Source organism: Battus philenor, unplaced genomic scaffold, assembly GCF_028537555.1.
Source record: "Battus philenor isolate CCGP_79_NKW_IND1 unplaced genomic scaffold, ilBatPhil1.0.hap1 SCAF_17, whole genome shotgun sequence".
NCBI lineage: Eukaryota > Metazoa > Arthropoda > Insecta > Lepidoptera > Papilionidae > Battus > Battus philenor.
In genome coordinates, this window is record NW_027181679.1 from 1,241,911 (window position 1) to 1,262,391 (window position 20,481).

The 20,481-nt window shown below is 36.2% G+C and overlaps 1 protein-coding gene across 5 annotated transcripts in view; it reads right to left on the minus strand.

The window, feature by feature from the left end:
- LOC137919969 (AMP deaminase 2-like) overlaps positions 1-20,481 on the minus strand; it is a 72,363-nt gene that overhangs the window by 2,035 nt on the left and 49,847 nt on the right. For 4 of the 5 annotated variants that reach the window (XM_068763200.1, XM_068763199.1, XM_068763202.1 and 1 more), the window contains 12 exons: positions 19,054-19,267; positions 17,380-17,505; positions 16,862-16,955; positions 15,910-16,014; positions 14,199-14,330; positions 13,893-14,056; positions 12,356-12,479; positions 10,806-10,972; positions 9,684-9,804; positions 8,696-8,869; positions 4,771-4,881; positions 3,934-4,071 (listed from right to left, as the gene is read on the minus strand). In XM_068763200.1, coding sequence (XP_068619301.1) covers positions 3,934-4,071; positions 4,771-4,881; positions 8,696-8,869; positions 9,684-9,804; positions 10,806-10,972; positions 12,356-12,479; positions 13,893-14,056; positions 14,199-14,330; positions 15,910-16,014; positions 16,862-16,955; positions 17,380-17,505; positions 19,054-19,267 — 1,670 coding nt within the window. Of the gene's footprint in view, positions 1-7; positions 2,325-3,933; positions 4,072-4,770; positions 4,882-8,695; positions 8,870-9,683; positions 9,805-10,805; positions 10,973-12,355; positions 12,480-13,892; positions 14,057-14,198; positions 14,331-15,909; positions 16,015-16,861; positions 16,956-17,379; positions 17,506-19,053; positions 19,268-20,481 lie in introns of those variants that run through there. The other variant, XM_068763203.1, reaches the window with a different exon arrangement.

The window sequence follows — 20,481 nt, forward strand, 5'->3', positions numbered from 1 at the left end:
TAATTGTAATTTTTAAATAAATTTTTATTATTAGCAACATGATAATATTCGTCACGATATATGTTCGTGGTATATAATCTATATAAGTGTAAAAAGTTTCTCAATACGTCAACAACAACTCAAGTGTTCGAAGAGGAAGTTTTAGCATTAAGTACAAGTTACATTACATGATCTTTATGTCATAGTACATTAAATTAATGCTTAGTATAAAGTTAGCTTATATATTAGAAAAAAAAACATTGAATAATAATCACGATTCCATTAAACACAAGACGACGATTCTTGCAAGATTGAGATTTTTTACAAGAAACAATTGAATTGTCAATGCTTTGACAGATTTCGCATGTCAAAAATTTGACGGAAAATTTGAAGTAAGAATTATTTTGCATTGAATGTTAAAAATGTTCATTTTCTTGTCATCGACGATTACTTCGGTAAGTTATTAAAAACCTTCAGAAGGAATAAAAAAAAATTTTAACACAAAAAATTAAAAGAAATATTTTTTATAGCTGCTTGTTTTTTTTAAGGGAATTCTGTTTACCTTGTTTGTAAATCTTTATTCACGTATGAATTTTTAATTTCTGGCCATAGAATATTCATTAACTTAAAAAAATATATTTCATAAATGGAATATTTATTTTATATCTGGCTGAAGTTATGGAATAAATCTCAACCTTACAACAATAATCACACAAACAACATGAATATAAAGGCATTATATTAATGAGACAATAATAATCAGTGATCAGAATATTTGAAACGACTTAAAGAAAATCATATCGATAAGTATGGATATATTAATATGGATATAGCTCAAGATTTTAAATCGATTTTTAAAAAAAGAATTAGCAGCTATTATGTTTCCTACATTATTGTGTATTATTCAACTTGCTAAAAATATTTTTTGGAAGAATAGTCATGTCCATGCTATGATTTCAAGATGAAAATTCAAAAAATCGCTTTACCAGTTCCGATCACTGAATATGAAACAGACACTATAAGGCATAACACACAACACAATGTTACAATTAAATAAAGCTCTAAACACATTCGCTGAAAACTGTCCAGTTTCACGTTAGCTAATAAAAGAAAGACAACAATGGATTGATGAAGGTAACTGAATACACAACCTTGATACATACATTCACTTAATTTCCAATATTATAATATATTTTAGACAAAATATGCAATGCTGTATGTAAGGCGATAATAAAAGCCAAGTAATGAATTTTAACACAAATCTCGAATGATATTAAGCCAAAAATAAAATTATACGATTTTCTTTTAAAAAAAATTGTTTGACTGTTGAAAAAATTGGCATATGCTGTCCAAAAAATAATGAAATATTTTTAACTGATTAATATAATAAATTGTAATAAACACGAGTATTTATTATTGTTTTACAGTAAGATATCTGGTTCATATATTTAATGTTAATCATTTAAGGCCTGTTTACTATTGTCTTATGTCGTAAAATTAATGAATAAATACAGATCGAATGATGAGAAAAAATGTGACAGAATTATTTTTCTTCGTTTAAAAATTAAAACTTAGAAATATCTGTTTAGTTATTAATAAAAATCTTGCAATAAAAACATTGATCATATTTGATTATGAAAGATTAAAATAAAATAAATTACATTAAAATATAAAATTCATTTAAAAAAATGCGTACAGTAATAAAAAGTTTTTATGTTGATTACGCTAAAACATTTTTAAAACCAAATATAAGAAAGGTCGTAGAGAAATTTTAAAATACAGGTTTAAAGAATTGAAAATGGCACATGTAAGCTTAGCAGCGAATTGCGCCTTATTATCACATCGTGTTACTTACTCCCTAGTGACTTTAACAGTATTGGGGCACCTTACGCAAGCCCTACGAAGTTAAACAGGGTTACTTAGCATATTAAAGACAAACTCCATATAACACGGCAATGTTAAAATATATTAGTTATTTTTATAAAATATACACAAATGAATTGTGTAGTTATAAATGTTTACATTTGTCTGAAGTATGTCATGTATTAAAAAAAATCGTTATGTCAAAATTGACACGTCAAAGTTTTGCCGGGTAATTTACATGTCAAATACAACAACATAAAAATAACGTGTATTATGTTTTTCGTGTAACATAATATTATGTGAAGTACATAAAGTAGATGTCGTTAAATATTTATTTCGCTGTGAATTCATTGTCAATGTTTTGAATTAGTAACACGGCCATTTTATATGCAAATTGTCATTATGTTTCGTGTAAAAATAATGTTAGTGATTTCGTCGATGTTTTCTTGGTGTATGATTTATCTGCGACTCGACATTCCTTCCTGAAATACAGGCTTCATGAATTACATGTGTTATGATTATAATGCTACTTATAAAGGTGTTAGTTCACCCATTGCAGCAGAGGTAACCTAGTGTTTGAGAAATAAGATTATTCATGGCAATTAAATTCTGACATTTAGCATCTTCACTTAATATACATTTAAGAAATATAGTGAAGAAACAAAAATGTGCATAATTTAATTCACCACTGTGTACTAGTGATGGAATGTTCATTGTATTCCATGAGAGAAATACTGCAAGAATAATATTGTATTGTAATATTGTATTGTAGATCTCCCCTAAAGACATCCATGGGGGGGGATATATCATAATCAACACTCTTGTCAGGTTGTTAGCAATCACAGTATGGTAATATGGTATGCAGAGGACACTGATGCCCATCCTCTGGAAACATGTTTGTGAGCAGTGACAAACTTATATAATCAATGTATGAGTGTGAATTACATTAGATTGCATCCCGGGAAACATTCCCCTAAACAATCACAAATCTCAAATGCTAGGCTACCAGTGTTCAATGCTGTAATGTAGAGAATACAGAAAAAAAATGTTTTGTGTGTTATAATTTGACAAACACATTGTTACACGCTCCAAGCCACACCACCACATCAATCCACCACAAGAAATATCAATTCAAACTTTGTTATGTTTTACAGTGTTTTAAGTTGTTTAAAATCCATGTAGCATAAAATTTTCTGTATATACATATGTCATACATATAGCCAGCCATGAAGATACACCCCTTTTCTTTACCTAATTGCTTATAGTTACATGATGGTCGCACACTCATTTAAATAGTGGGGTGTGTCTTCATGACTGAAATATATATAATGGTATATAACAGATTATTCTAGAAGAAAAATATAAAAAAAATTAGAATGTTGAATAGTTTAGAAAGTTATACTTCTTTTAGTGTGATATTCCTGGGAATTGATAAGGAGATTCTCTGTGAGATGTAAGATGTCTCCTCATGGGAAGTGGTTCATCACCAAAAACAAACTATGTGATCCCAAAAAAATAATAAAAAAATTTGTTCTCAAAAAAAAAAAAGGTCTTGGATAACATGTGACAGTTCCATGTGATGAAGGGACAGATGCATGGTGTCTATGTTCGAGTCTCATTGGCAAGTACACAATCCATGGAGGGAGCCATGTGGCTAAGCAGGAATGAGGATATTTGTGGACCAATGAAAGACCCGCATATCACAAAGAATTAGAGCACCACGGAATAACAAGTATTTGTTATTGTTATCGAACAAATACTGAATGTAACCCACTTCCATCTGGTCCTGTTGGAAGTCTATAGGAAAGTTCTTTGTTCAGCTGTTGACAACTACATGATGATAATAAGAAATAAATGATTGTTCAGCTTTAATTAGATCTGTGTTAATTATATTTAATGTCTCTATTTTAAAAATATACTTTTTTATAAAAAAAAGTTTAGATATGCGGGACAAAATTAGTGTTTTATTTTTTGTACCACAAAAGAAGTATAACTTTATTTGTACATTGATATATACACACGAGTTTTTTGAGGCACAGTCTAAGTGGGTAGTGTTAAGTTTTGTGTGTACGTGTGTGTAGCATGTCGTACCTTGAATATATTGGTTAGTTCATCGAGCAGCGTCTCGTAGCGGAAGGAGATGCGTATGTCCGGTACGTTGGTGCGCGTGATGTCGTTTCCGGCCACGCCCTCCTTCATGTAGTTAGGACCCAACCAATACTGCTTCATCTGCAAATGTGCTAATTAAGTTACTCTGATAGTCCCTGCATGGTATACAGGATCATTTGAAATAAGTTAGATTTATCCTATATGCAAGCTGTAAAGCTTGCTTATATGATAATATTCACCTTTTTAAAACTATAACAATGCTATAATAATCACCATGTATACTTGTCTGTCTAGGGGAATAAGGAACATAACACTAAGTATATAAAAGTGCATAGAATGCGGAAATGTACAGTATCCTTTACTGAAATATAGAATATTTCTAGTGATCTAGAAACTAAAGTCAGACCTAAGGTTGACTCTTTGAGTAGAAACGATGAGCCTACTTTAAAGACAAGTTGGGCTGCTGATCAAGTAAGAGTCTGTCTAGGTTTCTGCAGCGGATGAAATGGCGCATAATCATCTGCCACAGCCACAGTATAATCAGGGGGCTGAGAAAAGTCTTTACTTGTGAGTTTTCACTCAAGTTTCTTTTGGTAGGGCAAGGTAAGATATTTTTCTTCTAGAGAAGCTAAGAAAACTTGCCTGTGGCACTGCAGCATAGCTATTATGATGGAATATCTTGGGGGTAATTATATTTATCTTTGCTGCCACATGTGCGTCGAACGCATTTCAAATATTAAATGAAAAATAGCACTAAATTATTTACCACTAAGTTTAACTTCAGGGTGTAGTTGCCAGTAATTTTTTAAGTCAACAAACCTCGTGCGGAAAGCCTGACATGAGCACGGAGTTGCGCGCCAGTTCGCACATATCGCATGAGCTGAGTTTCCACACCTGAGCTGCGATGCTGTACTCTTCCATCAGCGGCTCCTGTGACAAAAGAAAGTAGCACATTGAAGGACAAAATCGGTATAGCACAATAGTAACACAACCCAGTATTAATATTGTAACTGTCCAAATCAAACTCGCTGCCCCGTGAATCTGCGGTGCCTTGCCGACAGCTATTTTAGCGATCGCAAGGTGTCCGTACGGTACGCGGGGGCAGAGTGGGCCAGAGAGACCACCAAGGGGTGCGTGCAGGGATCCGTAGGCGGCCCAACCTTCTGGACCCTCCTCATCAACCCTCTCTTGGAGGAGGTGGTAAAGACCGGGACACACTGCCAGGCGTTCGCAGATGACGTCGTGCTGGTCTTCTCGGGGCAGAAGGCCCAGGACATCTCGAGTCGGGCCAATGCCGTTCTCGCCCATGTTCATGAATGGGGAGTTAGGAACAAGCTGAGGTTCGCACCACACAAAACCAAGGTGATGGTGCTAACCAACAAGCAGAAGTTCGACTACCCATTACTGAGCATGGGCGGCGAGCCGCTTGGCCGGACTGGGGAGGTCCGGATACTAGGCCTCACAATTGACGATAGGCTCACGTTCAACAGTCACGTGAAGAACGTGAGCAAGAAGGCACAGGGCCTCTATCGTCAGCTGTGCAGGGCTGCGAAGGTATCTTGGGGTCTGAACTCGGAGGTGATCAGAGCGATGTATCTGGCGGTGCTGGAGCCGACGATTTTGTATGCAGCGAGTGCATGGGCGCCGGCGGCTAGGAAGCTGCTGGTCCGCAGGCAGTTGGGCGCGGTCCAGCGGGGCTTCGCGCAGAAGATCGCGAGGACCCACAGGACCGCGTCCCTGCACTCGGCCCTTATACTTGCCGGGTTGCTTCCCCTGGACCTTCGGGTCCAAGAAGCAGCCCGCTTATTTGAAATAAGAAAGGGTCATTCCCGGCAGGTGGTAAGGGACCGAGACCTGGAGGTACCGGTCAGCTACCTGAGACTACCGCACCCGTCTGGTCAAGTTGGTGTGGAGTTCTCCTGTCTGGGGGAAAGTGCGGAGGAAGTCCGACTTGCCACCGCGGCTGCCGACTTGGTAATTTATACCGACGGCAGCCGCATAGAAGATAAGGTGGGTGCGGCGTTCTGCGTCAAGCGGGGCGCCGCAGAGCTGTACACAAAAAAGCTCAAGTTGGGCAACTTCTGCACCGTATACCAGGCAGAGCTGCTGGCTCTAGCTGAGGCAACAGGGTACGCGGCCGGCGAGTCAGCGCAAGCCTGCGCCATACTGAGCGACTCGCGGTCCGCCCTCGAAACTGTCGCAAGATCGGACACCCTCCATCCCTTAGCGTTAAGAGTGAAGGAGAACGTGATGAAAGCGAGAGAAAAAGGGAAGGATGTAAGGTTGTTTTGGGTGAAAGCGCACGCGGGGATGGAGGGGAACGAGAGGGCGGACCAGCTGGCCAAGGAAGCGGCCCTGAAGAGTAAATGCAAACCTGTATATGAGGAATGCCCCATCTCATTCGTCAAGCGGCAACTGAGACTGGAGTCGCTCGACGAATGGAACAGGAGGTATGTGGAAGGAACGACGGCTTCGGTAACGAGGATGTTTTTCCCGGACGCCGTCTCAGCCTACCGCGTGCTCCGCAGCATCGAGGTGGACGCGGTCTCGGCCCAGCTCTTCACGGGGCACGGGGGGTTCTCTGAGTACCTTCATAGGTTTAAGCTCAAGGAGGACCCCTCGTGCTTCTGTGAACCGGGCGTGGACCAGACCGTGATCCACCTTGTGGCCCGGTGTCCCGCATTCGGGGGACTCCGGTTCGGCTTCGAGTGCCGGTCTGGGGTTCAAATCAGGGAGGAGTCAATAGCCTCCCTGATAGGCGAAAGTGTAACTAGGAACGAATTCCTCAAGTATTGCAAAACAATAATAACACAAGCAATACAAAAAAACAAAACTAGGTAAAAGAAAACAAAAAAGACTGAAGTAAAATAAATAATAACTATAAGTAAACAACTGTGATAACATACCTAGTAAATAAGATTTGTAAAACAAAATAAGAGGATGAAAGAAAGAAGAGTAGAGTAAAAGGGCATAAAAGAAAAGAAATATAACATGATAGAGAGAAAAGAATAAAAGATAATAAGATGAATGACAGATGATTATGGAAATAAAAAACTTTGTGAAAAAATATTTGTAAAAAAAGGTCCCTGTCCTAAAAATCAGATAGGGGTACGAGAGGCCCCCAATAGCGGGGGTCATAAAAAAAAAAAAAAAAAACTGTCCAAATCACCAATGAGGTTTTTTGGGTCTATTTACAATATTGTCTACGGTAAGCGCATTTAGCTCTCTGATACATGCTAAAAACTGTAGTACGTATGCAAACGTAGAGACGGGGAAGTGCAACTGACGAGACGCACAAGTGATATTTATGACAAGACGCATACGATATAATTATCGAAACACGCACACGAGATATGTATTACGAAACGCAGACCACGTGTTTAAGATAAGACGCACACTAGATATTTATAAAAGGCCGCAAACGAGATATTTATGAAAAGACGCACACGAAACATTTATGACAAGAAATACACAAGATATGTCAAGACGCAGATAAACATTTATGTCAAGACGCAGATAAACAATTATGTCAAGACGCAGATAAACATTTATGACAAAACGCACAAAAGATATGTATCACAAAACGCACACGCGATATTTATGACAAGACACTCGAGATGTTTAAGAACAGTTTTAAGTTTGTTTAGCTCTTTAACCTTTAACTGTGGACGCGCGGTCTCACAGACCGCTTGCAGTTTGTAATTTTTGTGTTTACCCCTTTCCCCTTGCTCCCTGCGTTTAATTCTCTCAGTAGCTTTAGTTTTAGCGCCGAAACGTATATTGAGATGATAGGTTGTGTCGGCGGACACAAATTAGGTGAGTTATTTTACTTTATATTTTAACCGCGGTCTGTCAGACCGCACGTCCACGTTTCCTCCGTAAATAACATAAACTGTGATTTCGTTTAATTTGATTGTTTTATGTTATTTTCATCAAAATGTCTATGAATATTGAACGAGAAGATGGTCTATGCTCATTTTATATCGCATTCTTGACTTGTGTGGTATAAATGCTCGTGTACTACACAATGAGCATCAGAGCAAAAAAATAAAAAGAGGAGTATTCCTAAAAAAAATAGCACGATCTTTAGTCATGCATATGCGGAAAGAATAATAAAAGGAGACGAGCAATAAAACCAAATATATCAAACGAATTGAAAATGACAATGAGGCGAGTTTTAGGCGCAGATATGCTCCTAGATGAACCCCCTAGCCAGGAGAGTGATTCATTAAAACGAAAAACATGTCGTCTTTGTTCACCAAAACTAAAGAGAAAGTCCAATTACACTTGTATAGGTTGTAGGCAGGTCATATATTTACAGTGTTCCAAACTCCTTGTGCAAGGACTGCCAATAATTTTAAACAATTGGACCAATGTCAAATTTTTTTTATTTAAATTTGAGAAAACTTTTATTCGTTTTTATTTTAGGTTAAACCTTAGATTTATAATTTTGATTGTTATTTCTTATGTCTTTGAGTGTTATTATGCTTTATTTTATTTACAAATAAAGAATGATTGATTAAAAGCCTCGAAATTATTTAATTTTAATATACATAAAAAACAATAAATACAAAAGGTGTACAAATAAAATTGATATTTACGTAATATTTGGACTTCAGAACATAGCAGTCCGAGAGACCGCGCGTCCATGGTAGTGTGACAAAAAAATGACGTCCATAGTTAAAGGTTAATCTCACAATAAACAAAACCCGTGTAGCCAGCTATGAATGAGGAACATGCATACCTTGGTGAAGTGGAACTGCAGCGGATCGTCAGTACTAAGCGTGATGCAGAGGCCGCGAGCCAGGAACTCGGGCAGCGGGTTACGGTGGTAGTTAAGGAACAGCGAGTTGTTGCTGAGCGGCGACATCGCGATGGAGATCTGCGCCAGGTAGTACAGGTACTGCAGCACCGGCACCTGCAACCACACTTACTGCTTGTAGCTATAGCTGATATGCAAACCTACCATCAGACTCCATACTGACAGTGCCGTGCAGAATTATAGGTTATAGCTGTAAAAGATTTTATGGGGTAAATGTATGGCTTATTTCCTGTTAATTCATGTATAGTAAACCCTACTCAAAAATCAATGGTTTCAGAAATAATAACGTAATGATTATAGAGTAAAAAAAAACCGTTTTCAATCTTCGGATTACTACATATTAAAATTAAATATAGTTTACTTTCTGTTCTTGTAGATCAGTGTTGCCAGCGTGAGGCTAGATCCCACAGGGGGGCATTCGAAAGTGGACTCGACACGAGTTTAGCCCTTTCGTTTTAACATAAATAATATATATTTTACATAGGGGGTTTTAGAATTTTAGCAAGGTGGAGCATAGCACAAAAAAGCTTCATAAATATTGATGTAAACTTTATACCTATTTCGCATTCACAAAGAAATATTTAATATTTCAGAGTGTTCATTATATACAGGCTGTTTGAAAATAGGTATAAAACCTATAAAGCTTTTGCTGACCAATGAAATATAACATATATACCTCTTTAAAACTTTGACCTTTATAAATCACCCAGTATACTCCCTTTGCTTCTTTGCGATCATCAAATGCTTTGGACAATTTATACAGTTACTAGCTGAGAAGACATACATTGGCCTGTCTTATATATATTTATTATCAAAATTCAATATAATGAAACATATCATTAAAGAGAACAAAGAGGGTTATGTCCTGCAGTGGACTTCGTATGGCTACATGATGATGAAGATATGTGACCTTCCTGAGCAGCAGGCCGTGTGAGATGTTCTCGGCGAGCATGAACCCGCACACGAGGTGCTGAACTGGCCCGGCCTCGCCACAATGCGGCCGGAGTACGAACGTGTTCAGTCCTTGCTCTCTGCGAAACAAAATAATAAGTTTAATAATTTGAAGTTGTTTACTCGTCTCTTCTTCTTGTTTTAAGTCGACGACTGCCCACTGCTAGGACTCCCCAAAGATCACGACGACCGGTCCTGCGCTGCTTCTGCGGATATTCTCATTACTGATTCGATTCCGTAGCGAAACTTTGATGCATAACCTATGTATATTTGGGTCAAGTGTCTATGCAATTCAAACTTCAAAAAAGAAGTCATTCGTCGAATCCAACTCAGCTGCGCAGCATTCGGGGAACTACAAAACATCTCCTTGTCCGGTGTTATCATTGAATACCGGCACAGAAACGTGGTATCTCACTCTAAACCTCATTGGCAAACTCAGTCACTTAACAGTCCATGAAGAGAGATATTATAGGGATTTCTCTACGAGGTCAGATTAGGAAGTAACCAACTTAGCTCAGAGGCAAGTTGAAGTGAGAGTGGACAGGTCACATAGCCGCTGAACCCTCAAGGTTCAGGAGTGAAAGACCACAAATCGGCAATCGCGGCGTAGAACGTTCACCAACAGGAACAGATGACTTTGTTAAAGTCCTTAGAAAACGCTAGATGCAGGCCGCATTCAACGGGTTACTTTATAAATCTATGGAGGAGACCTATGTCCATAGATGGACATTAAACGGCTGAATTAAAGATGCAGCACGCTTATATCATCATGTATTACAAGTTGATTACTAAATTACAGTGTTTTTAATGAAATTTTCTTGGATGATGTAATAACATGGTATTATTTCTTCTTCTAACTGCAGTCGTAGGTCTTCACTGAAATATTGCCTCTGTGACCAGTCGTGCGCTGTCTATATCAAGGACTTCCTGTGACTTTAGCTGTGACGTCGATCCACCCAGTGAGGAGTGAATTCTAGTCCACTGGCTTGTGATCTTCTAAAGAATCTTTAGGCCCCAACTGCCGGCGGAATTCTATCTTAAATTTGATCATAAATACAATAAATAGTAAGTGAAGACTTACTTGCGGAAGTGGTTGAGCACGGTCATATTGGCGTACATGTAATACAAGTAGTACGCGTAGGGTGGATTTTCTTCATCGTCCCATTGCTCCGGGCACTTCACGTCTGCGTCCAGGATCGGGTTCTCTGGCTTCGACTCGTCGTCCACGCTGTCGAACCCTACCACGTGCTGTCAAACAAAAACACCTTCGCTTATTTATTCTCTTACACATTTTGTAATGGTGGACTTAATAAAGGAGTCAGGTAAATGTTTTAGACTTTTTTAATTACACAATACATGTGTAAACATGATAAATACTATACTTTTTATCTAGCTACTAATAAACAATGTTTCAGAGTGTCTTTGTTAACTTATATGTGCGTATCCCTGATGCTACACCCATGACATATTTTAATTTATTTTTACCACTTGAACAAAAATTTTACTTAAAAAGAATTATTATAATTGATTGATATTTATCTAAATTAGAATGTTTTATTTGACATCAAGTCAAAATATGTTTTGTAGTTTTCGAACATGTTTGCATTGCTTCACAGTCAAATAAATAAGATATAATATAAACATTTTAGATTGTATATTGCACATACATAATAAACTTATACGAGATATTTAAAAATAAGAGAGAAGTTAGAACCAATTTTATAAGTCTAAATTCAACTGGATTAATACATCATTGTGGACAAGTGATTCACGTTCCATATATATTAAAGGGACTGGAAAGTAATGTTTTCTTAAGTTAAATTCACACGACTACATTTGTAACAAGTTTTTATTTCTGATACACAATATATTCACCTTCGTTATCAACAATCTTTTGCCATCTAGTGTACGCCGTCTTCCTTGTACGTAATGAGCTATCAGATGACAATCAAATATAGATATTTTTTAAAACGATATTACTTTCCGGTCCCCTTACTGCACTGATTAAAAAATTGTCGATTGAAATACCTGGGCACTAGACTATGAAAGCAGGTAAAGGTTTTATCTAGTTTGGTAGGACTGTCTATAACATTTGCCAAGTCTCGTTTCTTAAAAAGTTAATTTATAACTGAGCTATACATGTGTTGTCAAAGGCTAAGTCTCGATTGGTGCCAAAATCGCAATTTTTTTAAAAAAAAAGCGTCAAAAATTTGATTCATAATGTTCCACAAACATCATATTTGCCTCATTAGGCTCTGTGCTCTGGTTGTTCATAAAACTCAATAGGCCAATGTGAGGACGCCGTTTTGACACTATTGACGAGATTAAAACCTAATCGAGGGTCTTGAAGGCTATACCGGAAAAATACAATCCCAACTGTTATAAGGACCGGAAAAAGTTGGCAAAAGTGCCTTTTATCGTAGAGGATTACTTTGAAGGTGATGGAATTGATTTGGAAGAATAAACAAAGAATTTACATTTAATAAACAAATTCACCTTATCTTTTTAACACAGCAGTAAATCGTTATATCGATATGTCTGTAATTGGTCACTGTGAACTCGTATTTCTAAATAGGACTATTAAGAATAAAAGGTGTTTGTATAAATCCTTAAGAATGTTTTAAAACTCACAGTAAGGAATTTATGCAGTTCAAGGTTGCTGTTGGGGTCGTTGGTGACCTCGAAAAGTGGCTGGAAGATGTTGCTGAGGAACTCCTGGAAGTTGTTCATTATTTTGTTCGACTTGAATATATCACTGGAAAGAGATAGAGAAACATTAATTTATATTTTACAGTGGCAATTTTTGATACCTAAATAACTTATAATGCTTATATATTATTTTATACCGCACCCCCCCCTTCGCCCGCTTTGGGGACCTCTCGTACCCCTACCTATTGTGGGACAGGGACTTTTGTTTTTATTTAATAATTTTTCCATTTAATTTTATTTTCGCGCTCTTTTATCGCCATCTTTCTGCCATTCTTCTTTCTTTCTTTTTCATATCCATTTTTCGTTTTATTCAATACCATTCTTTCCTCTCATACCTTAACTATTACAATTTCTTTGTTTTTTATTATAAATCACATTTTTCATCTAATCTAGGTATACGTTTTATATGTATCATTTTATTTACTTATTTATTATTCAATTGCGTAGTTTTACAATTTTTAATTTTAGCTCAACTCTCGATAATGTAATACTAAACAACCTAAATCGTTTTAAATTTGCTAACTTAATATATACCGATGTTAATACGTCATTTTCTATAAATAAATGTGACATTTGGTTTCAAAAACATACGATGAAATTAGGAAACGTGAAAAATGTCATAATAATTAAATTTTTTAATTCTAAATTTCGAAGGCGTGGCCGCATATATACTCATCTATCGATCTACCTACTACGATCACTGTTGATAAAGTAAGCCTGAAACTGGTCACTGTGAACACGAGTTTCTAATTAGATTAGCAATTTCAGGGTCAATGAGAGATAGAGAAGGTTTTGTTCGGGATTTATCTGCGAGAATTAATGGAAATAGGAGATCAATAGAGTCACGAAGATATCAGACACTGGCCGGAGAACTGACAAGTGTTTTTGTACGGCTCCAGTTATTAGCGGCCTTTCGCACATTCCTCTATTTTCTTGCTCTTATTTCGTCCTATTCAATTTCTTTCCCTAGTTGTTCTTTCTTCCCTGGCATAATCTTTCATCCCTCTTTATTCCATTACAATTAATACACAATCTCTTTTCCTCCACTTCCCTACTTTGCTTTTAACATTTTTTTATTGTATTATTATGTTTATCTGTATTTTTTTAACATTTCCGCTTTGTAAATATTATTTTCTTTTATTATTGTAACTTAAATCTATATCATATATTATTTTTATATTTCCGACTATTGTTGCTTTCTGTTGTCTTTTATTGTGGATTGACTAAATTAAGCAGTAGCGGCCATACTGTGCGCAAACAGATGACCGCTAGAGCTTCAAGGTTCCGAAGATACAAATACAAAGACAAGGTAGACAGACAACCTAGTTTGCTAGAAGATGCTATTTCCAAACATCTTTGGACCTGTTCTATTGGAAATCTATGGTGGAATCTATATCTAGCAGTGGAAGTCAGATATGATGATGAACTAGGTGATTGAGTGAATAGATGATGTACTAACTAGAGACGCGGGATCTGTATGAGCCAGCGCACGTTGTTGGAGTGAACGTGGTACTGTATGGCCCAGCGCGCCAGCTTGCTCCACTCGCCGGCGCTCTTGCCATAGATGGACAGACGAAGTTCTGCGTTCTGGTACTTGCTCTCCTCTAAATCTGATGCCACTTCCTGTAAACATACATTGATCTTGATTAGAGGTGTCCCAACAGTGGCAGTGGGCAGACCGAAAGGTTTTTGAGTGGCAACAAGATGCCGAGACGACGCATTTGTGCTCCCCCCCACTAGATGGAAAAATCATCAGTGCAATCACCTTAATGATCCTGGCAAAGTATTTGCCGTTCATGTAATTATCAGTCTTGAGGAAGACCTCGCGGAGCCGACTCTCTCCGATGGGGTTGTACTTCGCGTTGAACTTGTCGAAGCGATGGAAGGTGTTCCTGTCCTGTAATCAAACGATACATTCACAATGTAAATTTGTTTCGATCAAATTTAATGTATTGGGTTAAATATTTAAGATTTTTCTTAAACTTATAATTAATAATATCTAATAGTGCAAGAGTTTTTATTTTACCGCTAACCTTTATAATATACTTTTAGGCTATAATAGTCTTTTCACCTGATGGACGCCCATTGCAAGGCAAAGGCGTTCACCAAAGATAACCGGTGATGACCAGCGATGACCGGTCTGGTGCTGCCATCATTCAGCGACTTCTAATAACCTTAACTGCTCCCCCCCCCCCCAAGCCGCGTCTACTGACTCGTGATCGATACTCAAGAACATTTAGGCCGCAACTACCATTGGTTGCATAAGCAATTCTTAGAGCTATGTCAATGATTTTTATTTTATTTTTAGACTCTATGTTTGGCACTAATCTGTGTAACATAACTCCTGAAGATGCTCCGTGAAGGGGTGAAACACGTGTTGAGTGATTTAACGGTGGCAGTTGTGTAATTCGCATTGTTTGCCGCATACGCATTTATCAGCGGGCTGGCGGGCGGTGCATTTTGTTGCACGACTACCACTGCATGTACGGAAGTGGCTAAATATTGGTCCTTTTCTTACTTAGGATGGATTTCCGCAAGGTAACGCCTAATTCCATTAAATAGTGATTTTGGTTCTTTTGCAAATCACATTTCTGATTTAATCTTGCAGCGAAATTAAAAACTTTGTGATATTATCTACTTAGAATTGAATTAAGTATGAGATCTAACCGACATATTTCAACGGACTTGTTAATGGAAGCGACAGTGGGCAGGCTATATATCGCGCAGAACAGATGGACTCTATCGCTTCAAGGTTCTATAGTGGGCACTAAACATCTACAAGCGTAGAGTTGAACGACATAATTTTTGTCACCGAATTAGCTACAGGATCTTTTATTACACCTGTCCCCAGATTTACACGGTACTTATTTTACACGTTTTCGCTTTTACACGGTTTTTCAAATAAGTTTTCTTTTGTTTTAATAACCGATTTTAATACCATCTCTCATAATGTAAATATTTCTGCTTCAATCATCGAGTCGGCACAAGTAACTTGAAGTTAGGCTTGAGATAAAAGTGAAATCGAACCTTCGATTCCGAAAAAAGAAAGAGAGTAATTTCTGACAGTGATATAGGATAATAAAACACCTTTGGTTTTATTTTTTGTTCTTCTGTTTAATGTATATTGTAATTAAATAAAAAACAGTTTCCGTAATATATTAAATATTTTAACTTATCAATGCATTTTATTTTTATTTCTGTGTACACCTAAGAATATTGAAAAAAATCGCAACTGTTAAATAGCAAAATGATGCATTTTCTGCAAATTTTTAGATTTACACGGTTTTGTCTTGCAAATTTAAAATTTTCGATTTACACGTTTTTCTTGGGAACGTATCTACCGTGTAAAACGGTGGATAGGTTTATTTTTTAATTTATTTTGTGACGGTAATGTAACTAAGGGGGAATCAAAATAAAATTAAGAATACAAAAGTCCTGCTGTGAGAGAATGGAGATTAAAAGAAGATGCAACTCACAGCGTGCACGTCCAGCATGTCCACTGTGAGGTCGTACGTGCTCAAGTTCATGCTCTGGAAGACAGCCTTCAGGGTCATCGGAGTACCCTTGTGTAGTGTTACCACCTGGAAAATTAAAAATAAATGTTAATTATTAGTCAAACCGGAAAGTAATGTTTCCATCGACATATTAAAAAAAAAACGATCGTTTTTTAACACTCCGGCATTGATTTTGTATACTAGATGGCAAAATGCTGTTGATAACGAAGGTGAATATATTGTTGATAAATAAAAACTTATTAGAAATGTTGTCATGTGAATTTAACTCAAGAAAGCGAATTTACTCTCTGGTCCCCGTAATAAATTTATTATTTAAAAGTGTATGTAATATTGATACCCCGGCCAGTATTAATGGATCATAAATATAAAAAAGAAATGAATGTATAGTTCATTTGTCAATAAAAGGCTTTTACGCCTATTTTCAAAGAGCCTGTGAAGTGGTCACTGAAGACAATTGGTCAAAGTTTGAGATAATGACATTTATAATTCCTAGGCTACCCACGACTAACATTTTTCACATTGTTCCCCTAAAACACAACAACAATAAACAAAGCATATAAAGAAGTGTGTGTAAAATTCTACAAAAGTTTTTTCCCTGTTGAAATAATCAATTTTATCTGTGGGCCACCATAATAGTAATTTTTATGCCCATTCCTGGCGATAAATATTGCACAACGACCTTTGGAAAAAGACATTCGGCTTCGTAGAGCGTTATCTCTGTCGCACAACTGACATAACGTCAAATAGGTAGTATGGGATAGAGATAGTGCTCTACAAAAACGAAATTAGCCGATTGTCTTATGCCAAAGGTCGATGTGCAATGTTTACCGCCGGGAACTGTATTCAGAATGATTGGTTGTCGGTATAAAAAATTTAAACTGATGCGTCAGAACATGGTATTATTCATTCTTACCTCATCGGCGTGGTTCTTCAAAGTCTTCTTTATGAAACGCAACAAGTGCTTCTGGTTCATGCAAGATGCCGCGTGAATGTGGGTGTCCACTTTCCTGTGATAATTGAAAATTTTAAATAAGAAAAGGACCAATATTTAGCCATTTCCGCACATGCATTGGTAGTCGAAAGTGTAATAACCTTTACAACGAGTTATTATCCGTTTAAAATTATTTTAAATTAATAAATACAGACAACATTAGAAAATGTATTTTATTTGAGTAATTTCGTATGCCATTTATACATAACAGAATGAATAACGAAAATCCATATACATTTGAGGGAAATAATCAAGATTCTGTGCACATTTAATGAATAATTTTTTTTTTCAAAAATCTTTACGCAATTTATGCAATATATGCGAAAATTACCTCAGCATTAAAAGGGTTAATTCATTCTTAATACTAAATTTCTTATAAGATTGAAAGTGTTTAAACCCACCACATGTATGTTAATGACTAAGACCAAAAAATGCTTTACCTGATATTGTAGAAGTCCCGGTGCGGGACAGCCTTCTGTGAGGCCAACTCGCGGAGCTCGTTCAGCAGCACGTGCAGCTGGAACTTCGAGGACAGGTAGCTCAACCGCCGATAGCAGAACGACTTGCTGCAAATACAACACATTATGAATTACACGTATCTAAGTAATAAATCATTGTTATTTGTTAGGTTGTAAAAAAGCGGAACAGCCTTAGAAGCAATCAAAAGCAGAATATATCTAGACCAGAGTTCCCCAAACTTTTGCTTGTGTAACCCTTTGCCATGTTTTTCCGTGTTGGGTAGACCCCCCACTTACCTGATATTGATTTCCTGGAAATTTCTAACTGTAGTGAAGTTTAGTGTTAAAAACTTAAAGTAAAAACACATGTTAATTTATACATTTATTAATTATATTTAAATTAAAACTACTCAAAATAAAATTTTGTATCTGTTTATGTAAAATATACGTAACATTAAATAAACATAAAATAAACTATTAATCAAATAACATAAAATATATACTTGATAGGTACTTTTATAAATAATGTAAAAGTTATGATATTATAAAATAGTATGATGTAAGTAAATAGGTACTATCAGTGTATGTGTTGAGATCCACTATCGTGGACCCCCATTTTCATTTCATGGACCCCCCAATTTTTTTTCGCTGACGTAGACCCCTTACAGGTTGTCATAGACCCACCCCTAGGGGTCGATATAGACCACTTTGCGAATCAATGATCTAGATGAAGCATTTTAAAAGCGTTGGGTTTTTTTATTTATCGAGTATATATTCCACAGACATTAGCGTCCGTGCCTTTTACAATTACAGATAAAATTTCTGTAATCTCTTTGCTCACGTTTCCGCATGTCATAATGTTTACCAAGCTAAGTTACTCTAGTCCAGTGATTTCCAAAGTGGTATATATCGACCCCTAGGGGTCTACGTCAGCGAAAAAAAATTTGGGGGTCCATGAAATGAAAATGGGGGTCCACAGACTGGACATCATTAGCCGAGGAGATTTAAGATTAACCTTTACAAAATTGACGCCAAATGTTGATAATTTGTTATTAAAGCATCAGGTTCATCCTTTTCACTAAAAATATTGACTTATTGCTTATGTTATTTTATTTATAGTTTATTTTATGTTTATTTAATGTTACATATCTTTTACATAAAAGATACAAAATTTTATTTTGAATAGTTTCAATTTAAATTCAATTAATAAATGTATAAATTAACATGCGTTTTTACTTTAAGTTTTTAATACTAAACTTCACTACAGTTAGAAATTTACAGGAAGTCAATATCAGGTAAGTAGGGGTCCACCCAACACGGAAAAACATGGCAAACATGGCAAGGGGTCTACGACACAAAAAAGTTTGAGAAACTCTGATCTAGTCTCTTCAACTATCTTAAAGTAAATTGAAGTGAAATAATTTGATTGATCTTCAGAAATCCCTCAACAGCCACGGCTCGAGTCGTCACATTGCTTCGCGGAATTTGGAAGCCACCAAATTTTTAAAACGCTTATTCGGACTCTCCCTTATATGTACGATCACAAATGTGTATAAAAAGACTTTGTTATATTATTTATTTTAAATATTGTATGTATCACTTAATAATCAACCTTAAGATGTACACAGTTAAGTTCTAATTCCTTTGTATACTCACAGAGGTCCATCCGCAATCATGTTACACATGGTGTTCATGTCTTGTATGTACTGCGTGAGGGTGTTGTACTCGTATGGCACGCGCCGGACCTCCCCCTCCTCCTCGCGATACAGGTTAAACACCCCCCGGTCGGACTTGATACTGTAGCCCTTCGCATCCGGCATCGGACACTCCCATGGATCCTTGTTTCTGAATGGCGGGTGGACTATATGATCTGCAGAACAATTGAAAACTTTGTAATTATTTTTTGGGAATTTACCGCAAACTTATGTCACATTTTTACAGTACCCGGCGATAAATATTGCACATCGACTTTTAGAAAGAGACAATCGGCTAATTTCGGTTTCTTAATTCAGAGATCCCGAATACACGAATTCCGGACGATTTTTGTTTATTATTAAAAACCGGTATTTTGGTATTACATTATACATATAAGACGAAAAGTATTAATATTGTTTCATAAAGCCTTCCAATTTTATTATATTTTCCTTCTTTAATTTATAATGCCATACGAGACTATTTATATGTAAAATGTAATATAAAATTTAATATGTACTTTTTTACTTACACGTTTTTTTATATCTATCTACTCCTACTCTCTATGTAATATAATAAATAATATCTACTTATTTCAGAACAATATTTATTGGATTTCATATGTTATTTATTAACAAGTCAAGATAACAACTGAGGTAAGTATAAATAACTAGTACATTTTTATTAATAATACCGGTTTTAATACCGGTATATCAAATACCGGTATTCAGATTTTAGTTCGGTATTGTAAGCCCTATGGCCAAGCTCCCTGACAGTTCGAGCCATAGTTCGAAATTTGAAATTTTTCGTAAGCCGAATTTAATACGCATTTAAAACACGCGAACGATTTTTTTTTAAATATTTAGTGAAATTATATGACAAAGGTACAAAAGTTAGATGTAATGTCACACGTATATGACAACACTCCTAATAATACTCAAAATGTCGATTAGTTAATTATGATTTGGTGTTTGGATTTCGTTACTTTTATGGTGGAATATCAATAATAATTATTTACACCAGTAATTTGTTTTGATTTTCAAGGAGCTGACATAGGTTATATAAATTTAAATATTGAAATAATTCAACAATGAATGAGAGCCAAAAATAATCTTTCTAAGGCCGCACGTGGCTCGCAAACCGCAGTTTGGCAACCCCTGCTATATACAGTAATAAAACGATAAAATTCATTTATTCAACATTAAAACTTTTTAAACTCTTGTTGATTGTTCACTTATTATCTATTTTATTTTTTACTCGACTCTGCTTCAGTGTTATAGCTGTGGAGAAGAAGCAGAAAGAAACTCTACAACAACACATCTTTTAATAAAGGTTAACACAAATGTATACAAATACACTTTATAAGATATAACCTAAATGAAATCGAAACAA